General features: G+C 39.8%; 1 protein-coding gene across 1 annotated transcript in view; it reads left to right on the plus strand.

Annotated features, from left to right (window-relative positions):
* CLASP1 (cytoplasmic linker associated protein 1) overlaps nt 1-24,673 on the plus strand; it is a 188,584-nt gene that overhangs the window by 94,612 nt on the left and 69,299 nt on the right. The window contains exons 12-21 of the mRNA XM_064451239.1: nt 816-961; nt 1,721-1,856; nt 2,589-2,659; nt 3,212-3,271; nt 3,973-4,050; nt 5,840-6,007; nt 6,790-6,839; nt 8,031-8,201; nt 17,848-17,955; nt 21,252-21,419. Coding sequence (XP_064307309.1) covers nt 816-961; nt 1,721-1,856; nt 2,589-2,659; nt 3,212-3,271; nt 3,973-4,050; nt 5,840-6,007; nt 6,790-6,839; nt 8,031-8,201; nt 17,848-17,955; nt 21,252-21,419 — 1,156 coding nt within the window. The remainder of the gene's footprint in view (nt 1-815; nt 962-1,720; nt 1,857-2,588; nt 2,660-3,211; nt 3,272-3,972; nt 4,051-5,839; nt 6,008-6,789; nt 6,840-8,030; nt 8,202-17,847; nt 17,956-21,251; nt 21,420-24,673) is intronic.

Consider the following 24,673-nt stretch of genomic DNA (forward strand, 5'->3'; position numbering starts at 1 on the left):
TTTCATGATATAAATAGATGCATGATCTTGTCTACACTGTAGCCTTTCATCACTGGTGTAGCAACTTTGACATGTCTGTCAAATCCTGTGTTACAGATCTGAGTGTCAGACTGTGCTGATTCAGCTTACTTTACCTTTTTTATTTGTTTGCTGTACTGAGTAACAGTGAGCTTAAATTGAAGCACTGTACAGACGCCTCAGTATACATGAGGGCCTGTGAAAGTGTCCAAAAGAATGTCTATAGGATGAAACGATGGTCCCTGTAATATTAATAGAAAACTTCTCAATTTGATGGGGTCAGAATTCCACTTCTAGTAGAGCCATATAATTATTTTAATGAAGTCAGTCGACATATTCTAGATATACGTTAGTATTACTCAGATCTGAGTATGAGCCATGGCCTTCAAGTCTAGAAATCTTTTTAATACAATAGTTAGCTGTGAGAGGACCTAAGTTTTAGAAGCTGTTGTAAATAGGTGATTTTGAAGGGGAATAGAGGAGAACCTTCAAGATATCTTTTGGATATAAAATAACGTTTGGGTTATTAATGCAGTTTGAGTAGCTGTATGCAATACTTTTGGATTCCTATAACAGTTAGCTAGTGGGTTTGTATTATCATACTTAATATGTCAACTTATGAGTTGAGTATAAGGTCTGAAATAATAAAATTGCTTGGACTTTAAGAATGGAGTTCCTCAATGCATGCTGGGGCACAGTTGTACAAAAACCTGGAAACCTAGTACCAGCCCTGAACATAACTGTCCTTGTGTTTATAGCTCATTAACAGTCACTGCTTTCTTTTATGGTGCTAACAGTTGAAAAAGATCCGCTCCTTGCTTTTGGCTGGAGCTGCAGAATATGATAACTTCTTCCAACACTTAAGACTTTTGGATGGAGCATTTAAATTATCTGCTAAAGACCTGCGGTCTCAAGTAGTACGAGAGGCTTGTATCACGTTGGGGTAAGTTTAGTTTCTAAACGTGCTTAAAATGTGGTGTAGAAAAAGAACAGAGATGTTAGTTAAAACATATCTAGAATGTAACTCATGCTGCTAATACTACGTAGTGTAGGTAGAACATGATTTTGCTACAGCTGTTTAAAACCACGTCTATGTAGGCCACTAACTGTAGTTGGGCCAAACTGTTCTTGTGTTTTAAATGATGCTAATTTGAGATATGCTGAATGAATGAGCAAGCTGTGCTTCCATGCACCAAGAAGGGAAGGATTGAACAATAAAGCTGAAGATGTGTATGCTTTGTTCTGGTTCAGAATGAATTAGTTTTCATTTTTATGGTTTATTCTTTGTGAAATGTTTCAAGAAAAAGGGTGCTGAAGTGTTTCTAGCAGCTTTTTTAAAAAATTTGTGCATATTAGGCAAAATAGGCAGTTTCAGAGAAACTAATACAAACAACTTCAGAAAAATACATTCTTTCAGCGGGATCCCATCTGATAGTAAATTTTCAGCTGTGCTAGTTACTTTATGCTGACCTTACTGTTTCTCAGAGTTCAGATGAATACAGAATACAAGTCCTGAAATAAAAGTAAACAAATTTTTTTTTGTTGAAACGTGGTGTTCTCTCTCTCCTTTGGAGTCGGAGAGGAGGTAACAGTTGGGAAGAGTGAGATGTCAGACATGCTTATGTCAGTCATATGTTCTGTAGGAGTCTGAATGGCTTAAACCTCAGCACAATTGCTATCATGACTTCGTTCTGTTTTTCAGACATTTGTCATCGGTTCTGGGAAACAAGTTTGACCATGGGGCAGAAGCCATCATGCCAACTATTTTTAATCTAATTCCGAATAGTGCCAAAGTCATGGCCACTTCTGGTGTCGTAGCAGTTAGATTAATCATTCGAGTAAGTAAAGATCAAAAGAGAACAAAATGTTATCACTTCCAAATACAGTGGTGTTTCTGAAAAAATATGGCTGTTACTGCAATGAAAATTAGATTAAGTGCCTAATCTAGTTTTCTGATTGTGCTGGGCTTGGCTGCATCAGATGTCATGCAGCCTTGTGTAAATGATGATAGTTAAGCCCTGCCAAAACAGTAGGAAAAATGTTTCTTTGCAGAGTAATAGATTTCCATCCGTCTAAGAGCTGAGCAAACTTTTTTCTTTGAATGGGTTTTAAACCTGCCTTGCAGGATAGACTCCTTCTCTTAATTATGCTCTGAAACTCCTCACAGCCAGTGCATATTTCCTAAAACCATTGGGTCACAGAGGTGACTTCTGCCTAGTGATTCAGTGGGGAAGCTGTAGATAGCCTGATATCTCTCAGGTTGTCGCCACTGATGGTTTTAGATCCTCCTGTAGTGAATTCAGCTCTTTGACTCATGGAGCCTGACTCTATAGAAGAAAATAAAATACCTGTTAAGCATATTTTAACAGATAAAATATGAAATATTTTAATAATAATAAATACCTGTCCATATCTGTTAGTGTTCCTTTATTTAGCAATTCTATTTTAAAGAATTGAATTAAAATAAATATCTACATAGTGGGCTCAGGTGGCTGAAGGAGATGGCCTTTCATTCCATGGAACTGTGATATAAAGATTTCTTCCTGGTTTTGTTGTTTGTTTTCTTCTAGCATACGCACATCCCTCGATTAATACCCATCATAACCAGTAATTGTACCTCCAAGTCTGTTGCAGTGAGAAGGTGAGCATTTAGTTTGAATTTATTCTCTTTTTTACCAGTAAATAGGTTCCCATGTGCTTTGTGATAACATTCATGTATTTGTTTTTATTCGTGAAAAGCGTTGAGATACATGCTTACCAAATTATGCAACTCATTCTCCCCCATGAATTGGGATCAATTTCAAAGTCCACTATCCTGTGTAAGCCAGAGAAGAGAAGAAAAGGCACTTTTCCTCAAAGAAAAATGTTGTTTAAACTAATCTTTGTGCTTATGTGTCATTATAGTAATGCCATATTATTTTGGCTTCTTTATGGACGTATTCCTGTTCCCCACTACTAGCCATTACAGTGACATATTTTCTTTGAGCCACTCAGCAGAAATAGTGTTCTGTGATGTCACCTGGAAGTTGGACTGGATGTGCTGATGGTCCTCTCTGCGCTTAAAATCAGGGTGGTTAATGAATTCCCAAAGTGCTTCATAACAAAGGGTGGCTGTTGTTCAGAGGCAGATATGGCAAAGTCAGCGTGCCTCTGTTAACTCAGAGAACTCAGCATTTCTTCTTTCTTCTCTCAGGCGCTGCTTTGAATTTTTAGACTTGCTGTTACAGGAATGGCAAACACACTCCCTAGAAAGGTAAGCTCTGAAAAAAAGGTGGGTTAATTCTCTCCTACTTGTCTGGGGAGGTTAATTCTGGAGAAAGGATGATCTAAGAGGTGAGATTATATCAGGTAGCTCTAATAGAGATATTTTTGCCACAGAAAAAGCACATACATATGTGCACACACACCGTTCATCCCTGTAGTAGTTCTGGCAGTCAGAATTTGATAAGTCTGTCTCCTATGCCAACCCTGGAAAACCTGGCTGAGTGAATCCCTGAACTTGATAGGGTGCTTTTTTGTTTGGTTGGTTTTAAAAAAAATTTTGTCCTTTGCACCCTAAAGTGACATGATGAGGGGAAGGCTACTAGACATCTATCAGGAGCTTCTGAGGCTTCTACAGTACTTCACACTAACAAGCAGTGAACGTAATTGTGGGAAAAGAGACTGGGATGCAATTTCCTTTGCCCTAGACTACCCAGGCAGTTTCAATAGCTGACTGAAGAAGCTGACCTGTGAAGAATGCTGCTTGCATTTTCCTAGTCACCAATGTGGGTGAAATAAAACTGACTTGCAAGAGTAAATAAATAAAGGCTCCAAAGGATCTTACATGGAAAAAGGAGGATGGGATGAACTCTTTTTGTTCTTAGAGACCAAGGCAGAATGAAATTAGTCATTTGTTTAGAAGTGTGGCACATCTTTCTGGACTGCTGGATGATGTTTTCCTTCTTATTTCAGACACATATCAGTGTTAGCTGAAACGATAAAGAAGGGAATTCATGATGCAGACTCTGAAGCCAGGATAGAGGCAAGAAAGTAAGTGAAAGCTGTTGTGGATGTCTTTTCTTCCTCCCCTTCTTTGCCCCTATTGTGCCGTGAGTCAGTGGTATTGCATGATGGAGACTGAAGCCCAGACAAGTTATGTTCTCCCAGCAGTTGATGCCAGCTTTCCCTTGGCTTCAATGAGAGTGTGTACTTCAGCAGGAGAGGTCATACAAGATGATGACATAGGGCTGAGTTATATATGTATCGCATCTTCTAATGGTGCTTGTTTCACTTTGTTCTTGTAATATTTTATCTGTCTGAGCAAGTAAAATGCTTACCCGAGTTGTTCAGGAGTCTAGAGTCGAGAACTAGTAACCTTGTCTGTCATTTTGATGTTTAAGTTGCTTGAAGTTAGCTAAGATTTCTTCTGTTTAGTACAAAAATACTGTTATTTCTAAATATATTCTTTTCTTTTCTTTTCTTTTTGGCCTGTATGCGAGACTGGGTTATTTCATACTCTCAAAAGAAAAGTCCTTGTGCAAATATTTCCTTAATTCAGGATACCATCTTAGTGTGTATCTATAGGAAGCTTCAATATTTGCAATTAATTTTCTTCTGTTGAAGATCTTTTGCATTTCCATTAATATATATGTACTTCCAGTAGTGTGCCGATATGCTAGGATCGTGCTCTTCTGAACAGAACACTACAGGAACATTTTTCTTCAGAAAGAGGATGATGTAAAATATGAAATTAATGAACAATAAATTTTATTAATCTAAATGCTGTGTTCTAAGCAGAGGTGTTTCACAGTAGGACTGTTTAAATCCTTTTGAAAGGCAACGTGTCCATCACTGAAAAATACAGTAGGCACTGAGACTTCACAGCAGGTGACTAGTTAAGCTGAATAGAGAGCAAGGAGAATGGCTGAGACTTCAGAGAGCATGCTTAATTCTCTCTGCACGTGTTTCTTAGTTAACAGCGCGGCTGATTGGAAGGCAGAAATTTGTTTCCTTGTAGTGATGTGAGAATGCATGTGGCTTCTCTGAGGACTGGCTGTCACACACACAAACAATCCTTGATTCATTTGAGCTGACAATCTTACTCTTAAACTGCCCCCTAGTTCCCCCTGAAAAGTGCTTAGAGTCATCATCTCCTTTGTGATGAGAGTAAATGGTGTTTAGCCATCAGCCAGGAGAGCTGGACCAGAGAGCAATTCTTCCCTTAAAATGCTCTTTTATTTTCAGCATGGCACTGATTGGAAGGCTATAGGAGCATCTCTTTCCTTTTCCTTGTTATTTCTTCCCAAAAAGACAGTCAACAGCCTCAACTCAGTACAGAACATTTGTCTCTGCAGCATTGTAGAAGAGCTGATTGTTAAACTTAAGGAAGAAACCAAAACCAGCTGGTGCTTTCCTGAATCAGGCCCATGCATATGTGTTCTGCTTTTAGCATGTTTTTGAAGTAGCTATTGAGCACCCAGTTCCAAACTAGTATTAGTCTAGTGGGTCTACAGTATCCTGTGTATGGTAAATGGCTGGAGAGATGAGGGTTTCTTGTGAAATAAAGCTTTTTTGACTACTTGTGTTTTTACAGTGCACCAAATGATGCATTCCTCCTCTTATTTTCATTTGGTTTGTCTTCTGTGTGGCTGTTTGAGCAATAGAATGGGTTGAAGGAAGTGATAGGTCTTAAATATATCATGGGGCAGTAGACAGCTGAAATGACGGGGCTAATGAGCCTACTAATGCTGGTAGTGAAAAAGGCTCTGACTGTACCTGCGCTCCACTCCCCCCTAAAACACAAAAAGAAAATGTTCACAGTATTCTGCCTTGCTTCCAGGTGTTACTGGGGTTTCCACAGTCACTTCAGCAGAGAGGCAGAGCATTTGTACCACACCTTGGAGTCTTCCTACCAGAAGGCGCTGCAGTCACATTTGAAGAACTCCGACAGCATTGTGTCCTTGCCACAGTCAGATCGCTCCTCCTCCAGCTCCCAGGAGAGTCTCAAGTAAGTGCTTTGATGTCACTGCCTCTCAGTTTAAACAACTGCAGATAGCTCCATTGAATTGGAGGGAGCCATCACATTGCTTTGTCTCATGCGGTCATTGTTTGGCCTCAACGCTTAGTTACTCCAAAATTTTCTGTTTAGCTAACATTTTATTAAAACAAAAAGCCAGCAAAAAACCCATTACTGGCTTTAAAAAAAATTATCTTGACTCCATAAATAATTCTCAAGGAAGCTTTTTGTGCTCATCAGATACTGTTAGTCATTCCTTCCAGGTGTGCTTGAAACAATGCTTGAATTGAAATTCTAGGTTTAGCATTAATCCTAGAGGTGTAAGTCTGCCTCTTTCCATATAAGAGATAAAAATTGATTAATCTAAATTTGAGTTGTAACTGCAAAATCAATATGTAACTCTTCTGTTGAATGTATGTATTTTAGCTTCTCTTAGTAAGTCAACTTAAGCTCCAATTTAAGTCTGCAATTTAAGCGTTAGACCTATGAAAACTATCCATAACTTATTGGTACAAATTTTTAAATCTACAAAAAGTGTTCTTAAACATCTGTTCTAGCACAAATAATATGGATAGTAATTTTTTTAGTGCTTTTGTAAAGAATTTCATGGTGGTGCTGTATTTAGTCTTAAACAATATGCTTTGTTTAGTCTATTCCTGTATATAAATAACTTCCTATTAGCTCACTTGTGTACTGAGGAAACAGAGCAGCACTGTTACTAATGACTATGAAATACCAGTTTTGTTTTAATAAGTATTTATATTAACTTGTAGCCGTCCATTGTCTGCTAAAAGAAGTCCAACTGGAAGTACTACATCTCGAGGTGAGAACAGGAGCTGAAAAATGCACGCAAGTGTTGCTAAGGAAGTGTGATAAATCCGAATGAGAATTTCAGGCACTATAATATGCAAAGAACAATTCTGATCACTGTTTACTGCTCCTTAAAATGGCAGCTTATGTAAAACTTTTAATTAGTTTTGGGTTGTACACCACATTTTGTCCATTAAATGCTGATATAATGATGCATTTCAAAGTTAGTAAAGCTGTCATTGCTTGCACCTGAAGGGAAGGCTAAAAAGCCTTGAAAATTGTAGCCCAGGTATGTTTAGCTGTTCAATAGCTAGAATAAACTACTACTGATGTTAAGACATACAGCTACATAGTCTAATGGTGCATTCAGCTTTACAATTTTCTGTCTTTTATTTTCTGTGGTTTCAGCACTTACTGGAGGCATCGTCTGCACACAAGTCCTACAGTGTTAAATTCCATCTTGTTGCTAATCTGTTTTTACTGTTAGATGGAATTTTTAGGTGCAGCTTTCCTGTCCTAAGTAAATACATAGAATAATCTAAATAGTAAATTTTAATACAGAATACAACAGACAAAACTTTGTTGGTAGAAGATAAACTGCCTTCTACACCTGACCAAGATTGGGTTCTGGCTGGTTTGTGTATAACTTCACCCTACTGAGACCTTTGATTCAAGGAGATATTGGTGTGGAACCTACTTGATTGTGCACACAAATGCATGTTTGCTTGCAGCTGAATAGACAAGCTTCATGCTTAAGAGGGTAAGCATCAACAGGTGATAGGAGCAGCAGTCCTCATGAGAAGATGAGGTGTTGGGAAGGAAGTTAGTAGAACCTGGACTGAAGGACCTGCAGGTCTGTTTTGGCCAGCAACTCACAGGCTGGTGATGGGTACTGTGCTTGCAATTTCCCATCTAGGTTCTGTTCGAAATGTCTTTATTACTGGCCTGGCAGCCTTTTTGATCTCCGCATTTAGTTTAGTGGCTGATAGAGTTCTTAGAGGTAGCATCAGGTCTGCATTGACATATCTTTGCAGGCAGTGTGGGGAAGCCCACATTGCCCTGATAAAGCATTCTTAGTTGAGGTATTTCAGTGCCAGTAGGGAGCTTTAAAAATAGTACATTAAACTGCTTGTCAGGCTCTTTGAAGCACACAGCTCAAAAAAATTAATCTTCTTTCTTCTGGATCTCCCACTCCCATCTGCAGCATCTACAGTAAGTACAAAATCTGTGTCAACACCAGGATCTCTGCAGCGATCCCGCAGTGACGTCGATGTGAATGCAGCAGCTAGTGCCAAGTCAAAAGTGACGTCTTCTGGAGCATCCACCCCCTTCAGTTCTGCTGCAGCCTTGCCCCCAGGCTCATACGCATCACTAGGTAAATCTACATGTTCTTCTACTCTTGCAGTTAGCTTTCTTACTATCAGAAAGTGCCTCATAGTTTTATTTTGATATTAAACTCTAAGTAGAAGAACATATCTCTGAGGTAGTTACCAACTCTCCAGGATCAGTGTGCAATCTCTTGCCCTTTGGGATTAAGGAAAAAATTTTGCGACAGAACTGACTTGAAGCAACTTCTTAGGTTTTGAATTGTGTAATAGTCTGCGTCTCACTCTTCTTTCTGGGGAAAAGCGATCTTATTCCAATTCTGGGACGTTGCTGAGGAAAATACTTAATGCTCAATTCCTTTTGACATTTCCCCCATCTCTTTCCCTTCTCTTCTTTCCCTCCTTTCCTGAAACTGGTTTGCCATTAATGGTTTATGCTTTGAATAATATACTGTAGTTGAGTTTGAGCGCTTTCTGTTTCTGAGATGTAGAAGCAAAGAGGAGAAGTTGGCCTTCGCATTTTGCCACACAGGATATAAGTGTCTGTTCCTTATGCTGACTCTCTTCGGATTATAGCCACATGTCACGTTTTTCTCTCAAAGCATCGTATATCCCTTTCAGGTGCCCCAGGGTTTCTTACAACAAAGTTTGCATTTGATCTTTCTTTCCTGGAGATTCTGTTGAAGGAAGCGTGGAGGAGGAAATACAAGGTGGTGATTGACACCATATTTGCAGAGCTTCAACTCAGTTATGACCAGAGCTGTTCATCTGAGATAGTTCTCATTCTGCTCGTTTCATGCTAATCTAATTCCAGACTTTTCATCAATTTACCTTTACAATAGGAGGAAAAATCAAATTGGTGCTCTTGATTTAAGCTGTGCAGATTGTCTTCACTGAATCAGTTGAAAAGGTGCTTCCCCTTACTATAAGGGAATTGGTCTTTAGTCTGATAAAATAGGCTTGGTGAATTGTATAGGGATGGTTTCTACGGATTCTTTCTGTAGACAGGTTTCTTTTGTATCTGAAATATTTTACCTTGGCTTAGAAGTGTTGGTTGTATTTGACTGAGGACTTGAATTCTTATTCTGATTTAAATTGTTCATACTTGGCTCAAGATTTAGAAACATTACAGAGAAAACTTAACACAGAATATGAAGCTGATTGTGTAATAGCATGCTTTCAAGCTTACATATGCAACCATTTTTCAGTCATGCTGCATATGGGCTTCAGTGGCAAAACTGCTTTCAAATAATCCTATGTCAGGAGGAAGAACAGAAGACGGGGGGAAGTATCTGCTAAAGTTGGCTTTGTCCTTGAAGCTGAGAGACTGAATGCAATGTTAGTCTTGCTTTTAAAACAGACTGTAGGAGAAAAGCAGCAAATGCACTTTAAGTGATGCAAACATGGCTGCTCCTAAAGGAGCCTGCTTCGAGTAGTAGGGACACTTGCCACCTGCACATTCCTATGAGAGAAATGGTGAGGCAGACAAAGAAAATGGCGTTTGGCAAAGGTTGGTCGTTGCAGGACATCCAAGCATGTCCTTGAGATATATCAAGCTTTGATTTGCTGCTCAGTCAAACCTTTTAAATTTCTTTAATTGTGTTAATTTTTTTGCATATTTCTGTAGCAAATATGTAGTGCCCGCTTCTGATGTTACTAATTTTCCCTATTAACCCTTTCCTTATTTTTTTTAATTTGCCTAAAGATGGTACTACCAGTAAAACTGAGGGTAAGCAGTCTCTCTGTGTAACTGAGGTGTGTCCACAGTTGTACCACCCTACCTGGTCTCTGTTCTCAAAGTGTTATCTGGTTCTCATCCATGTTCACTGGTGACCTGCATGAAGTGTTGCATGGTTGTCCTGCTCATTTTGATGCCATGGGGTATTCTTCACTTTCTCCTCAAGCTCTTCCCCACTAGTAGGTACTAGTCTGTTTTTATGACTTGACTTCTGATCACAAAGCTCTATTGTGGGTCTCTGTATTTAAAGCACTGCATTTGGTTGAAGGTGACCTGTGCACAGATAAAAAAGCAAAACAAAACAAAAAAACCTCTAAAAGCCAACACAGGGCTTGTGTTTTCTTGCTCCATGATGTGTAAAGTTTTGCTGTTTTTCCATCCAAAGCTCAGGTCACAACTGCCAAATGCTTTTGGGAAGAGGCTGGGCAGTGAGAGAATTTCATGAGATGATCACATGGCAGAAAAATGAGGACAGTAAACAATGATCTCTAGGGAAGGAATATTTAGTCAACCTCTTTAAACCTGAGCTCTCTCTTTTCTAAGCGAGATGGCTTACATCTAAGATAGTTGGAGGAAAGGCTTTTTTCAAGAACACTGAGCCTGCTAGTTTGGGAGGGCTCCCAGTCTGGTTCTCTGGCTCATTGTCAAAGCTTGTTCTTTATTCCTTTCAAGCAAAAAAGATCACTGGGAAATCTGTGTTTCTGAGGTAGACAGGAGTTGAAAACAAGAATGCCTTCTACACAAAATGAAGTCACCGCACTCCCCAACAAACCCATTTTTTCCTGATGGAAGTCTCTTTTCAAGGGATCTATTACTGTCTTGTGGGACTGTGCTCGTATCCTTTGGTAGCTGCTTGTATTTGGATGTGGTGTTCTCAGAAGTGCCACTATGTCGTTGTGACATGTGTGGTGTTTTCCTTACTATTATTGATGCATTGATTTATTACTTAGAGGGAAAGGTCTCTACTGTTTTTGGAACTGGTATTTAGCGTTAGTGTTGAGACACAAACGGGCTCTGCATCATGGGCAAGTGTTTGTGCTTTGATCTGTCAGTGATAAGGAATATGAAGTTGGCCTAAACACCTGTATTATTAAATTAATGGCAGATTAGATGGAAGTTCCAGATTGTTGTAATTCTGAGCTTTTTTTTTTATTCATTGACCCTTCTTTTTCTCCTCTTCCCCCACTTCTCAAACTTTTAATATTTTGAGCCTAACTATGAAATGTTGGAAGTTTAATGTTAATTTATGAAATATCCTAAGCAGGTCCCAATCCTTTCCTAGGCTGTAGTAATGTTTGTGGAGGCCTGTTCCAGCAGCTTCCCTCTGGAATACCTTTATTTTTAGTTTATTAAATGTTTTATTGTCATCATACAAAAGGGTGGGGGTTTTGTTTGATTATTATTTTTTCTTCTTTTCAATTCAGTTACATTGGAAGCAGATTGGATTTGGTAAAAACCTGTAACAGAATCCAGCAAGTTGCTTAGAGGGGAAAGATGAACTTTCAGAAATGGAGTTTGCCATCCTCCTCGTGTTAAATACCAGATCCCGACTCTCCCTTTTGCTCTAAGAGTCTCTTTTCTGGGGGGAGTGAGGATCGGGGAGGATTATAACAACATGGCACACTACAGCCAGAGCACTTGAAGGATGAGTTTAATCACTGTTTGAAACTCTTCATCTTTATTTTCCTTTGTTGAGACAGCTAAGGGAAAACCAGCCTTTGTTCAGGATTTGGTGTATCCTATGGATGAGGGCTGAAAAAGGTTTTCTGCCAACTCTCTGATCTTGCAGAGTTTGCCAGGAACAACATGGAAGGCAAAACTTCATATTCTTGACATAAATGTAAAAATTAAGGGGGTGGGGGAAGAGAAAAACATCCCCATGCTCTTGAAATACCTGTGTGTGCAAGAGACACTCTTTGCACATAAAGCAGAAATTCCACCCACACCTGTGCCCCTGGTTTGTGGGGGGATTTTTGGTTTTCTCTTTTTTTTTTTTTTTTTTTTCAGGTCACCAGTAAGTAACTTAAGAACAAACCCCTGTGGGGTTTTTTTGTGTGGTTCAGCTTGATGTTAAATCTGGTCTGGCTCCCATCATGGCTTTCTGTAGCTACAGTGAGCAGTGTGAAAGTTCTGCACCTTCCCCTCAGCTGGGAGCCAGCATTGTGTGAACTTGGCAGTTCCCATCTGCTCTGCCCTCAGTTCTCCTCAGTGTTTTGTTTTTGAGCCAGACATCTCAAAAGAGGAGCAAGATAGAGTGGTTTATGCCAGTGGCAAGAATACAAGTTATGAGCCAAGTATCAGTCCTTTGGTTTTAAATATCATCCCAATTGACAAGTGCAGTTGAAATGCACTTCCTTATGGAAAGGTGGCGTGAGTCTGTATAACGCTTAAATCTGTGCAGGTCTTCTGCTGCCTCTGTGCTGTGAGGCTGTGTCTTCATGCAGTGCACAGTCATGTCTTGATTGCCCAGACCCTTCATGTATGGGTATCTCCTGAGCTTCATTAAGAGCTTTACAGGCAGAACACTTGTAAGATCTAAACCTTTATAGTCTTGATCTGGACTATACAGCTAGTGCTATGCAAATAGCAGTTGTGTGCCCTAAATCCAGGTTTGTTATACCCGATTAAAAGGAGACATTCGAAAAGTTTCTGCTTGTTTTATCATGAGATGGCTTTTCAAGAAGTATTTAAAAAAGGTGGATATGCTGAGTTTTAGCATAGAATAGTGGTTCAGAGCATTTTTGTTATCTGGCTGCCTTTTTTCAAAGTGAGCGTAAAAGACTAGCCCTTCAGACAAACCTTTCTCAAAAGGGGGAAGCACAAATGCCGGTCTGTCCCAAAACTGGCAAGTTTAAAACAAAATCAGCAGTTTCCAGAGTCAGTGGCACAATTTTTAATAGCTTTTATTCTTCACCAGAAAGGAAATAAACACTGGTTTATTATAGTTTTCAGATAGCAGACCACGCTTTTTGAGCCTAAGTTCAGTTGGGCATCTTGATTCTTACCAAAGGCTTTCGGAGTAACACGGGGTTTATGAAATCACCGTTGCAGTTTTCTTCTCTGCCTTAAAGCTCTTCTTTGACCTTAAGGGCAAGTAATGATTCAAAAGTTTGGCTGAACATGGTATCTTAAATGGAAATGCACAGGCGGTAGGTTTCTTTGTTCTCCTGGTCCATCCCTTTTCAAGTGCTGACTTGCTTTGCCTGTGCTTGTTGGTGTAAGGCAAAGTGGTGCCACCATTGTTCTCTCAGCCCTCTGCTTTGGAGGGAGTTCTTGTGCAAAACCCAGAGGCACCATATGCTGATGGTTTCCAGTAAGGGTTGATTCTTCGGGGAAATTATGGTGCAGAATGAGGTCTTACACTAGTATAATGTTGGACGCACAGAAACCATACCATGCTCATTGTAAAAAGTTGTTTACAGATTTATATGTAAAGCATGTTTTTAACTGATGTGTGCATGTCTCTCGGATGTCCATGTGTCATTTAGCAGTGACACAGCTAGGGGGGTCCTAGAGGCTCTTTCAGGAATGTTTTTGTCCAAGCGGGGAAAACCCAGTGCTGAGTAACCTAAATGCATTAACCTGATCCATGGAGAGACCGTTACCGTCCCAGTGCTTCCATATGTAATTTGTGTGGTTGTAGGTATGATTATTCACAGCATGGAACTGATTACACTTGTGGAGCTGTTATAGACAATTTCTAGACTATTTGAAAGCCATTTTCTTCAGTGTAATACATAGGCTGGATCTCACAAACCCTGTGTCTGTACTGAGCACTAGGGATGGAAACGCTGCAGGATCCTTCTGCAGGAGCTCAGAACAGCGCTGCCGGATGAAGCCTCTTGTAATGCAAAAATGTTATCATAGAATCTTCTTTTTCTTGTTCCTTTTTAAAAACAAAACAACTTTCCTGGGTTTAGACATATGTTAGACATTTCAAGGTTGATTCTGATCCATTGATTGTTGTAAAGACTGACAGTAACTTGAAAAAAGTAAAACCAAACCCCCTAAAACCCACCCCCCCCCAATGGTTTCTTAACAGAAAGCATTTACATGAAGTCTTTCAAAAGACTTTCTGTACCAACAGCGGTGTGTCACATGTCAAATTTAGATCAAGGGCTTTTGTATGGAAATACTGTTTATGGTTTTTGGAAACTAGTTGGGACAGTCTTTATCTGTTCATTTGCTGTGCTGCTGTTGTCGGGATGCAGTAATTCTTTTAAGAGGAGCTTAAAAATAATGGTTGTGAATTACAAATTGCTACATCTGCAGTTTGAGTTAGATATGGAAACAAACCCACTTGAAAGCAAAGAAGCTTTGGGAGGGGAGGTGTTTGCTTGAGTTTAACAAAAAAAAGTCTGAATAATGAAATTAGTTTTTCTGTCTGGGGTAGAATCATAGGGATAAAGCCACACATAGTCCTATGTGCAAATAACTCTCAGATGAGAATGCAGACTTGTTTGCAGATGAAATCCTTAAGGGAATGTAGTAGACATGTTTGTATAGTATAGATGAACTTCTATATATACATTCTGTACTTGGTATTAAAATATATATTAAAAACCTTCAGATTTTGAAGCCAGACAAATGTTGGTTCATCTTACATTACTATAAAGGCAATAGGTTTTGGACATCATATCATAGCCTTTGAGTTTAAAAGTTGTGTATGTGTATGAAGATCAGTTAACATATGAAACATCCCAGATCCCTCTGCCAGTTTTCTACCTCATACAGATTGTCGAAAGCAATTTTGAGTTCCAACTGGTCATTTTTTGTTGTACATCTAAAAACTCGCATAGGAAGAACTTTGAATCTTAACTTTTTTCTTGAAGAGTAGCTTTGAGTTACTTATTTTGAATCATTTGTATACTGCAAGTAAGATTAATGTGTGAAAAAAATAAATACATAGTTTTTAAAGTTCAGAAAATAAAAAACTTTGGAAAGTACGTTAACAGTTCATGCTTCAAGGAATACATATAACTGATATCAGATGGCACTTTTTCCTTGTAACTGTGTGAAGAATTTGGCCTTGAATTTCTGAGGCATTTTTTCCCCATCATGTTACTTTTTCCCATGGACTTCAAAAAAATAAAGTACTCCTAGGGTGGACTGTTACTGTGCTATCAGTGTTTGTACCATTACATCATTTTTGCCTCATGAATGTCTAGTTTTTGCTATTCCTGTTATCATCAGCACAGTGCAAGTTCAGTGCGGTGTTAGTTCAAACAGTTGTCAGCCTTTTTAGAAGCATGGAAAAAACAGTATCAGTGTTGGGACTGTTCATCCTGTGCCAGAGCAAATCTTCATCCCACATTGTTCTCTCTGACACCCAGTAGGCCAAAATCAGTATGCAAATCTACCAGTTCAAAAGGAAGCAGAATTTTGTTCCTGGGCATTCATGAATTCAGAAACTGATGAAGTTTGCAGGAGTGTTTCCACCAACTCTTAGGGGTTTCAAAATAGGACTGAGCTCCCTAATTCTAATCCTGCTGATAATCACGTTAGTTAACTTTGACCATTTGGCTCCTTTTTCTTTCTTAAAGCCCCCAAAATCAGTGTCAGAAGTTCATCTTGGTTTCTCTTTATATATTATTTTAGGTTTTGTATTTCCTAAGGTGGGAGAGTCGCTTACTACATATTGTCCCAGTTTTCTCCTTGTCTTAGTCACTTGCTGTTAAAGAAAAAAAAAAAAAAATTTTGTAGATGCAGGAAGACCAGAAAATTGTGAGGATCTTAAAAAGTGGTCTGTGCATAAGAGGAGAGGATATCTGTCCCTTCTCACTCATTCTTGGATTGTGTATGGGTCCAAGTGATGCCCTCACATCACTACATGCGTTTTCCAATATTGCCTGATACTGTGTGCAATGTTGAATTTCAGTTTGAGTTATATCATATCTCCTCCCCCGCCCCAGGAATTTCTGCAATGCCAAGGGTTTCTGTTGGTGTTCTGGAAGAATGTAAGTTAATTCCATTACTGGTTCCTAAGACTGGTCAGGTTTAACTTCTTGTCTTACTCTTTGGTACTCCTGCTGCCACCAGTGATGCCCTCCTGATGTGAGAAATGAAAGGAAACCTTGAGGCTTATGACAAGAGCATGAGGTTCTTCTGCTACCACGTGTGCCTGCTTTGAAACCTGTGGTGGGGTTTGGGGTACGCACCCTGTGGCAAAGTTGCACAGTGGCTCTGCTCACCTGTGCATAGGTGTGCATGTGCCAAACTTGGAAGGGGTGGGAATGGGCCAGCAAAGAGCTATAGAGCTGTCTCTGGTTTGTGTATCAGGCTGACCATTTGTAAGGGGCAGATAATGTCCTAGAGCAGAGAAGGTCTGCAGCCTTGCTGGTGGTAAGAAGACCTTAGCAGTTTCATGGCTGGACCCATATAGATGTGCCCAGAGCTTGTTTAGTTAATCCAGTGGTTAAAAAGTGATTTCTTTATATTTTCTGTTTTATGCTAATGATTTAATCTAGGTCTTGTCCACAGTGGGTTGTTTGATTGTAGATCTCTGTATCTTGCCTACCAAGCTATTTTAAAACTAGATGCTGGTGGAGAGGTCTGCAGTACAGCTGTCTTCTAGGCTTTTTCCTCTGCAAACAAGTCTAGGCTTTCTTCTTGAAATTAATCATCTCCTTGTCACTTTCTGTCTATCAGAAACTTGCAGATCATGTTATGAATAGTTTGAGAGCTCAGAGAAGAACAGAGCTCTCAATGCGTTCAGCCTGGGCTGCTTGCCATTGTCTTGTCCTGCATGTGTACCTTATGTGAAGTGGTGGGGTGTTTGTTTGGTTGTGGTTTTTTGTTTGGTGGGAAGTGTATATCTCCCTGTTCATATTTCTCTGTATGCTTATGGTGGAGACAAAGGGCAGGAGATTAATATCTGTAACTGGTGGGTGCAGTTGTCTAGACTCTTCTCTTACCTGTTGTGGTTTTTTCCTTTTATTATTGTGCCTGAAACTTGAAGTCATCCTCTGAATGCAGGATAGCACTGGCATTAGTCCTGAGAAACAGCTTCAGATTTGGCTGAGAACTGAGTTGTTGAAAAGTGCTGAAGGAGGCTTTCTTTGTGTTGCTCTTAATTATCATTTCTTTCCCATTAACTAGAGACAGATAATTGAAGCTTAGCACACTGGAAAGAACATTCTGTAGGAAACAGCCCTGCCCCAGGAAGGGGATGAACTGATGACCCTGTAAGCTTTTCTAGCTCAAATTTCTGTGGCTTTTTCATGAGGAAAGGACAGAAAAAGGACCAAGAACACTTTGAGACTTTATATCCATTCTCTGCTTAAATAAAGAGCAGACACATAGAATCATTTTTCCACAAAGTTGATTGTGTTAAATGGGACTCTCCATTACAAGTAAAGTTACACTAATCTTGCGATAAATATGAGGGATCTGTAAACAGCATGGAAAACTCAATGAGCCTGAAATAAAAGCGTAGTCAGGCTGCATCGACAGACTCTCGCAGGAGTGCATGCCAGCCTGTGTGTGTCGAGCAGGATATAAAGCACCAAACTGCTAATTGGAAATCCCAGTGATGGAATTTGTGGGGGCATCTGTCACACCTGTCTCCAAAAGAGTGATCACCTTGTCAGAAAGTAATAATTTGATATAGGAAGCAGCATTTAGGAGACTGAAATTTTTGTTGTTGATCCTTTGTAAAGAAGCTACTGTAGAACAGAAGCAAAGGCTATAGAGAGGTAATATTTTTTTAATTAAACCGGCTGATAGCATTACAGAAAACAATGAAGTGTTTGGACTTGGGGACCATGACTATTTCCACTCCCTGCCCTGTGTCTCAGCCAGTCTAATGAAAGATGTTGCCTCTCCCTGTAAAATTTTTCTTTTGTACCCTGGTTAATTGGGTGTATAACAACCCTGCAAGCGTAGAACGGCATGGTAGACACTGCTTCTGCCTTTGGAAGAAACCTATTGACAGTCTGATTGTCTTTGCATTCCTCCAGGTCGGATTCGTACACGGAGACAGAGCTCTGGCAGTGCCACAAGCGTCACCTCAACACCTGCTGATACCCGAGGCCGCAGCCGGGCTAAAGTAGTTTCCCAGTCCCAGCGTAAGAAGTGTTTTATTTCTGGGGGTGCAGAATAAGTAGTTATTAATATGTTTCTCTTGAATTGTAGTAGCATCAGCTGAGGATTTGTTCACTTCTGCTGATAATGTTTAGACATGTAACAAAACAAATCCTCACTTGCCAGTGTATATTCTTGCTGACAAATAGGGCCCTAAATCTGAGTGCTTAGTTGCTGCCTTTTTTTACCAGTTATGCAGCAGAACTACATGTTGCTGTGATGTGTTAGGACTAAATAACTTGCACTGGGTCCCACTGAGACACCCTCTGTGTCTGTAGCTGACTGCTGTCCTGGGTTCTTGCCCTGCCAAGCTTCTCCTGCTTATGTGACTGTATTTCTATATGTGTAACACGTGAGCTGTCTAAAGTTAAAGGGATTTGGCGTCTATTTAAAATAGGGCATTACCTATTTTGTGTAGATATGGGGGAGATGGTTCTGCTCTCTGATTCACATGACACATCTGCACTCTCTGGCAAGGCATGGTTTTCTCCTAAGAGCCATAGAGATGGTGCTGCTGCATATTTGTTATGTGTATCTAAGAAGAATTTTGTCACTTAAATTTTAAAAGGAATTGGGGGGAGGGGGAAAGCCACTCGTGTTTTGGGGACCTTTAAGCTTGTGGGTAAGAGGAGATGGGATTTGTTGAAAGACCTGTTTGTTCTGAGGACTTGTCTTGCTTTGTTACCCTATTTAAAAGCCCTTCTCTGTTCATTGCTTTGCTCTGTCATGCTGGAAGGATGGGGAAGCAGTTTATAGCATTGTTAGGCGGGGAGAGCTGAAGAGCGAAGTATTATATTCAGGATGGGGCCAAATGGAAATCTTTACATTGAGGTCATGAAAGAATTTGGGCTTTGGTACACTGGTCTATATTGATTTCTTCAGTTTTGAACCTAAACCTGATCCAAAGCCAGAAATTACCTTTTCTTCTAAACTTAGTTTGGTGAAAAATGATCAGACGAGATGAGACAAGTCTCAGAAGTATTTAAAGAATAGTTGAGTGTCCAAAGGTTTCAAAGATTATGGGCTTAATTTTTTATAGAATGTCTTATGAAGCTTTAGGATGGTCACATATGAACCTGCTCCCTTGGTCTAGTTTGCTGAGTTGCAATTCCAGTCTAGCCCAACCAGATGTGATCCTTATCCTTAAGCCGAACATTGCATGAACTAACTTATGAATTCAAATATAATATGGTCACAGGACAAAATTCTCCATGCCCACACAGTGGATAACCCTGTTGCAATTTTGCAGACTGGCCTGGGGTGTAATTTAGAGCAGAACTTGGGTCTCAGAGTGTTGGTTGGCATTTAGCTAAGAAGCTGATCAACCATGGGTAAATTGTTAGTTGCATCTGCACGTTAACTCACTGCATTCTGCAGGGACTTTAGAAGTGACATTTTGTGAATAAATCTGTCTGTATTATGTATAGCATAAACCGCATGCTGAACGCTGTATTGTCTTGCTGTCTTTTAATCCACTTTTTGCCTGTCCTTTGGTCTGCCCTCATAATCAAGGATCCAGATCAGCTAATCCTGCTGGTGGTAAGAAACATTTTCCCTTTCTTGCTTTCTTAAGTTATTTCCTTCACATATAACTGCTCAGCTTTAAGCTTTCCTCGCTCTCTCCTAACTGAGACTTAAAAAGCATTTTCTTAAAGTCATAAATCCAAATGTGTTTGGCAAGTGGTTTTGCTTTTTCATAGTAATCAAACATGGTAAGTAGTATGCATTTTGCATATTGAAGCAAACTCATTGCTGCAGCTTAGGCCCCAGGTGCTAAATTCTTCTTCCAATTACTTCAGTGCAACCCTGCTGACATCAGTGGGATTGTAGCAGCATAACTGAGGGTATTGGCTTTCAGGGTATGGATGCTGTGTGTTGAGACTGGCATCTGTCACAAGTATTCTCGCTTTTTGGGGAGGGAAGGAGCCAGCACCATATTACCTGAGTATTGGAGTATATGGTTTGATTGCTTCAGAATCGTTTTGGCCAAGAAATTGCAGGGGCCAAGTAAATTATAATAATGTGTTATGGTATTGTCCATCAGGTTAATGGAATCACATATCTTCTTGTATCAAGATAGAAGAGCAGTCTTTAACTGTTGGAGTCATAATAGTATCTGGAACTAAAATTTTTGTGAGATGTGTAGATAATTTTCAGAAAGAAACCAATATGAATATTGGTTCAGAATGTGACCTTGCCCAAGTATGTTCTTGTAATCTTTTCAAATATAGTTTTCATGGCTGTTTTAACAAACAAGTAGAATGTCAGGAATGGTAATATCAGCAGCAAATTTTCAGTGACTTTATATATACCTGAAGAAGCAAAAAAGAGTCCTTAATCTATTATACTCACAGTTCTTTGTGGTTACCTTTAAGCTAGTATTAATTTTCAAACAACTTAACAAATGAACATCCACAGAAAAGAGAAAAAAGTATTATTCATCTCATTGAGTTAGCAAGACTGTTTCACATGTATTCTAGCTGCAGTAGATAGTTCTAAATATGTAAATAAATTTTGCATAGTAGACTGTCTTGCAGACAACATGGCTTAGAAGAAACATAAACTTGCCATGGACTATCAAACAGGCAAGGAAAAATAAAACAGGCCATCTACTCAACTTGCTAAAAGCTTTCTCCAGCTGAGAAATAGCTAGTTTAGCTTTAACTGGTCAGACCCCAGTGAGCCAGCATCTCTACAAATGTGACAAGCTCACTTGGTTTACCCTTTATTGTGCTGACCTGCTGCTATTGAAATATATATATATATTTTTTTTTTTTATTTTCCTTCACTGAATTATTGCAGGAAAGTAATGCCACCGCTGCAGCGTAGTATGAAGATGCCTGAGCTATTGTGCAGCAGGTTGCCTGTGCCAGAAGCCGCTTGCTGCAGCACAGTGTTCCACACAGGCAAATTTGTGTTGCTTCCTGAGGAGGTGAAGCAGCCTGTGAATTCCATGCTGCTGCAGCAAGGCTGCTCCTGGCACCTCCACAAGCTTGTGTAAAGCCAGCTTGGGGTATTCGTACATTGCTGTGTCTGCTTTGGTCTTGATCCCAACTGGGCAGTATGGTTCATATAGGCAGGGTTGCTGATGTTAGTGTTTATTGTCCATGGGCTTTCCTCAGTCTTCCTCAAAAGCCCATGGGCAATGCTCCCATTAGTTTTCCAAGTGATTTGGATCAAACTCTTGGATGGAGATGATTGTATTCCAGTTTTGCTGTCAGAGTATTTAAAATCTTGGGTGTGTTAAATGGTTTTTTCTGTATTTCTGGTTCTCTTCTAGCTGGTAGCCGTTCTAGTTCTCCGGGTAAGCTGCTAGGAAGTGCCTATGGTGGCCTGAGCAGTGGAACATCCAGAGTCCAGCCGGTGCCATCATCTTCAGAGAAGCGCAGCAAGATCCCTCGGAGCCAGGGATGCAGTCGAGAAACAAGTCCCAACAGAATAGGACTAGGTAAGAATAGTCACTGCAGTGACATGCTGACCAGTGTGCTCAAAGGAGGGACTTTCCTGTTGACTAGGAAGCTGTTTACGTGTTGCTGCTGCTGCTGTGAGTTTTTCAGCTGGCAAGTTAATGTGATTGTGGTTTGTAGGGGAGTAATTTTAATTTTCCAGGTTGAGCTGTAGTTTCAAAGTAGGCCTAAAGATGTCTTCTCATTGAAGTTCAACATTAGCAATGTTATTAGATCAGGCAGCAAAAACAGTTGTTGTGAATAATGATCATAGCAAAATACTTTGTTTGGTATCAACAGCTTAGTCCTAAACTGAGGTGAGCTATCTTTACAGTCAGTTGGAATCAAGGGCAAAAAACACCATATTGAATTATTTTAGAAATTTTGCCGCTTAAATGGTTTGTTTTTCTCACCCTCAGGATCTTGGAGCCGCTTTCTTAGATGGCATTTTACACTTATGCTTTAATTATTCTGCTTCCAATATTCTAGTCTCAGTGACTGTTATGTAAATATTGTATAATAGTTTTTATTTTCAAATTTATCAGCAGACTCATTTTTTTGTAAGTCAGGTGAGTAATCATCCTTACATATAAACTTTTGTGAACCTGAATTGAGGTGAAAAGGTGTTCAGCGTGCTATCTAAACAAGTAAATGCTGTAATAATTATAGATTTTTTGAAATGGAAATATTTTCAGAAGTTTGAACCTTATGTAGGGGAAGAATATTTTCAATAATACTGTTACTAAATTATTTTTTATCTCCAAAGAATTAGGTAGGTTGAAATTGATTGAAATTATATCCTTACTGTTGTCAATTAAATATTAAAATATTGCCTTAGCAATTGTATTTTAAATTTAAGCTACTTTCTCTAGCAACAACATACCCTAAACAGAAAGGTATCTTATTCATTCTTCAAGTACGTTGAAATGAATGTAAAGCACCTGAGTGCATACGCTGTTACGGTTCATAAAAATACTGCATGTTTATTGTGATTACTTTTCCAAATTCAGTATTCTTCTCATGCCTGATCTATTTTATGGCCTCTGTTGTGAATACACTGTGCTTTTCCATTCATTGCTTTTAAGAGGTAAAGTGCCTCCCAAATATTAGAGGTAATTGTTCTGCTGTCACTCTGCAGAAGAACTTTGTTTTTAGGAGGAAACAAAGAATGATGGATTGTACTACCACATACACTTAAACTGATCATCACATTATGTCGTCTGATCTGAAACAGTCTCAAGCATCTGAAGGGGAATTGCTGTGTGTAAAATCCTCACTCTTGGGTTGCCTGCTTTCAGGTATATTATGGGAGCCTTGAATTCTTTTCAAAGTGTAATTTGTTACCTTGTTGCCCTGATGTGCTCCTCTGAGCACAGTCAGTGCTTGTTCTTTGGGAGTGGGAGAGAGTTCCGACATCTATCAGATTTGTGGTTTCTACCTGTCCTCCCTGTTGATGGCCAAAGCCTGTTCTTTTGGGCTGTCTTGGGAGCAGGAGAGTGACACTTGTGGTGCCTTTAGCACTCAGTTGCAGAAATTGTGTCTTCATTGGGTCTTGAAAACAGTAATATTGTCTTGGTGGAGATAGCTTTTGAGCTGTCATCTTATACCATTACTCCCTGGTATTTATTACTTTATAACATAGTAGCTAACAGTATTTTCTGCTTTTTTATTATGTTGCTTCAGTCCTTATCTTTCCTTGGCACTTTTTTCATTTGTTCATTTCATTAAATAGACTCCCGCTCACCTTGGTCCTAAATATGTTGATAGACTTTTCCAGAGTCTGGTTCAAGTCGGTGCTTGAGCAATCAAATGTACATGCAATACTCCAGGCTTTGTGGGATTATATATGTATTTGATACACATGCTTATGCCATGGGCTGGAACATCACTTAAGTATATGGTCATGCTGTAGTGCAGTGGGTGTTGAAACATTGTCCATAGTATCAGGCTGTTAGAGATGGGTAATTCGTGGATCCTGTTCATAACTCATCCGCTGACATGTGCAGTTTTTCCAGGGGTGACTGCGAGTTGCAGCCAGACCAATGCTGTGTACGCAGGAGTAAGCACACAGAGTGTGGGTCCCTGTGTGCAGTTGAGCTTTATACAGGAACCTGTATGCAGGAACACTGGACTCTTTCAGGCCCTTCTGGGGCAGTGGCAAACTAATACAGCCTCTGCATGTGCATGCCCATTAGCATCAGTACCTTGCTGCTGGCTTAGATTTCCGTGATGACCACAGGTATCCGTGAAGTATTTTCCTTCTGTATGCTGGAAGTGTTGAAGTACATTGTTTTCCAAGAGGCAGCACAACAAGGCACGTCTGACATGCTGAGGTCCTGTGTGGTCACCTATGTAGCCCTGCTTTGTGCCACTTTTCAGTTTGAAGCTTGCCTTTGCTGTCTGCTCAGTGGAGATTTACTAGCAGTGATACCCTGTTGGGGAAGGAAGAATATAGTCCGCTTACTCTTGAGCTTTTCTTTGGGTCACTTCAAGGAGACTTCCTCAAAGAGCTGATGCCCATTTCCCATAGATAGAAAGTTTATCTGCCTGAAGCTAATTCTGTTAGATGCTCAGCAGATTGTGTGGCACAGTTAGATCTGAAAGCAGTGAGAGATTCAAGATTGTCATTCTCCAAAGAGTGGAGCAGGCAGAGCTGGTTATCAGTTTCACACAGGAGCACTTTTTCTGTCAGGGTTATGCTGTGTGTGTTTATTGGAAAGCTGAAGGCACTTCTTGACTTGCCTCTACTGGGTGTACCTGACTGCAGAGATTTCCTTTTGGCTGTTTTGGCAGCATTTACAGGCTCTTTAAAAATGCTTGTATTGATGTAAAGGAAGTGTCTGCTGATATTTAGTTACCACTTAAGAATCAGTAAAAATCATACTCTAATGAAATACAGGTTTCTTCCAAGTGATAGATTGGTGAACAGGGGCACTATCAAGTTTTGCTTTCATCCTGCCCAATCCTTTTAATCAATTTTGCTATTAATCTACTAAATTTTTGTCCAACTTTTGGGGGCTGGGAATTCTGAAATTGAGACTTCGGCCTGTCTTGCCTTTGCTGCCTACACTGCAAAGACAGGCTGTGACAATATGAGAGACTTGTCTAAATCTGCTAGCCCCTACTGCTGACAGTGCCCAAACAAAATACTCTGAATAGCTGATGTCCAATCTTCCCTACATAACACAGCAGTAAAAATGCAGGGCAGGTGCCTGGGAGTCCACAACAGACTCATGATTCGGTTCTTTTCAATCCT

This window comes from Phalacrocorax carbo, chromosome 5 (genome assembly GCF_963921805.1).
Source record: "Phalacrocorax carbo chromosome 5, bPhaCar2.1, whole genome shotgun sequence".
Lineage (NCBI taxonomy): Eukaryota > Metazoa > Chordata > Aves > Suliformes > Phalacrocoracidae > Phalacrocorax > Phalacrocorax carbo.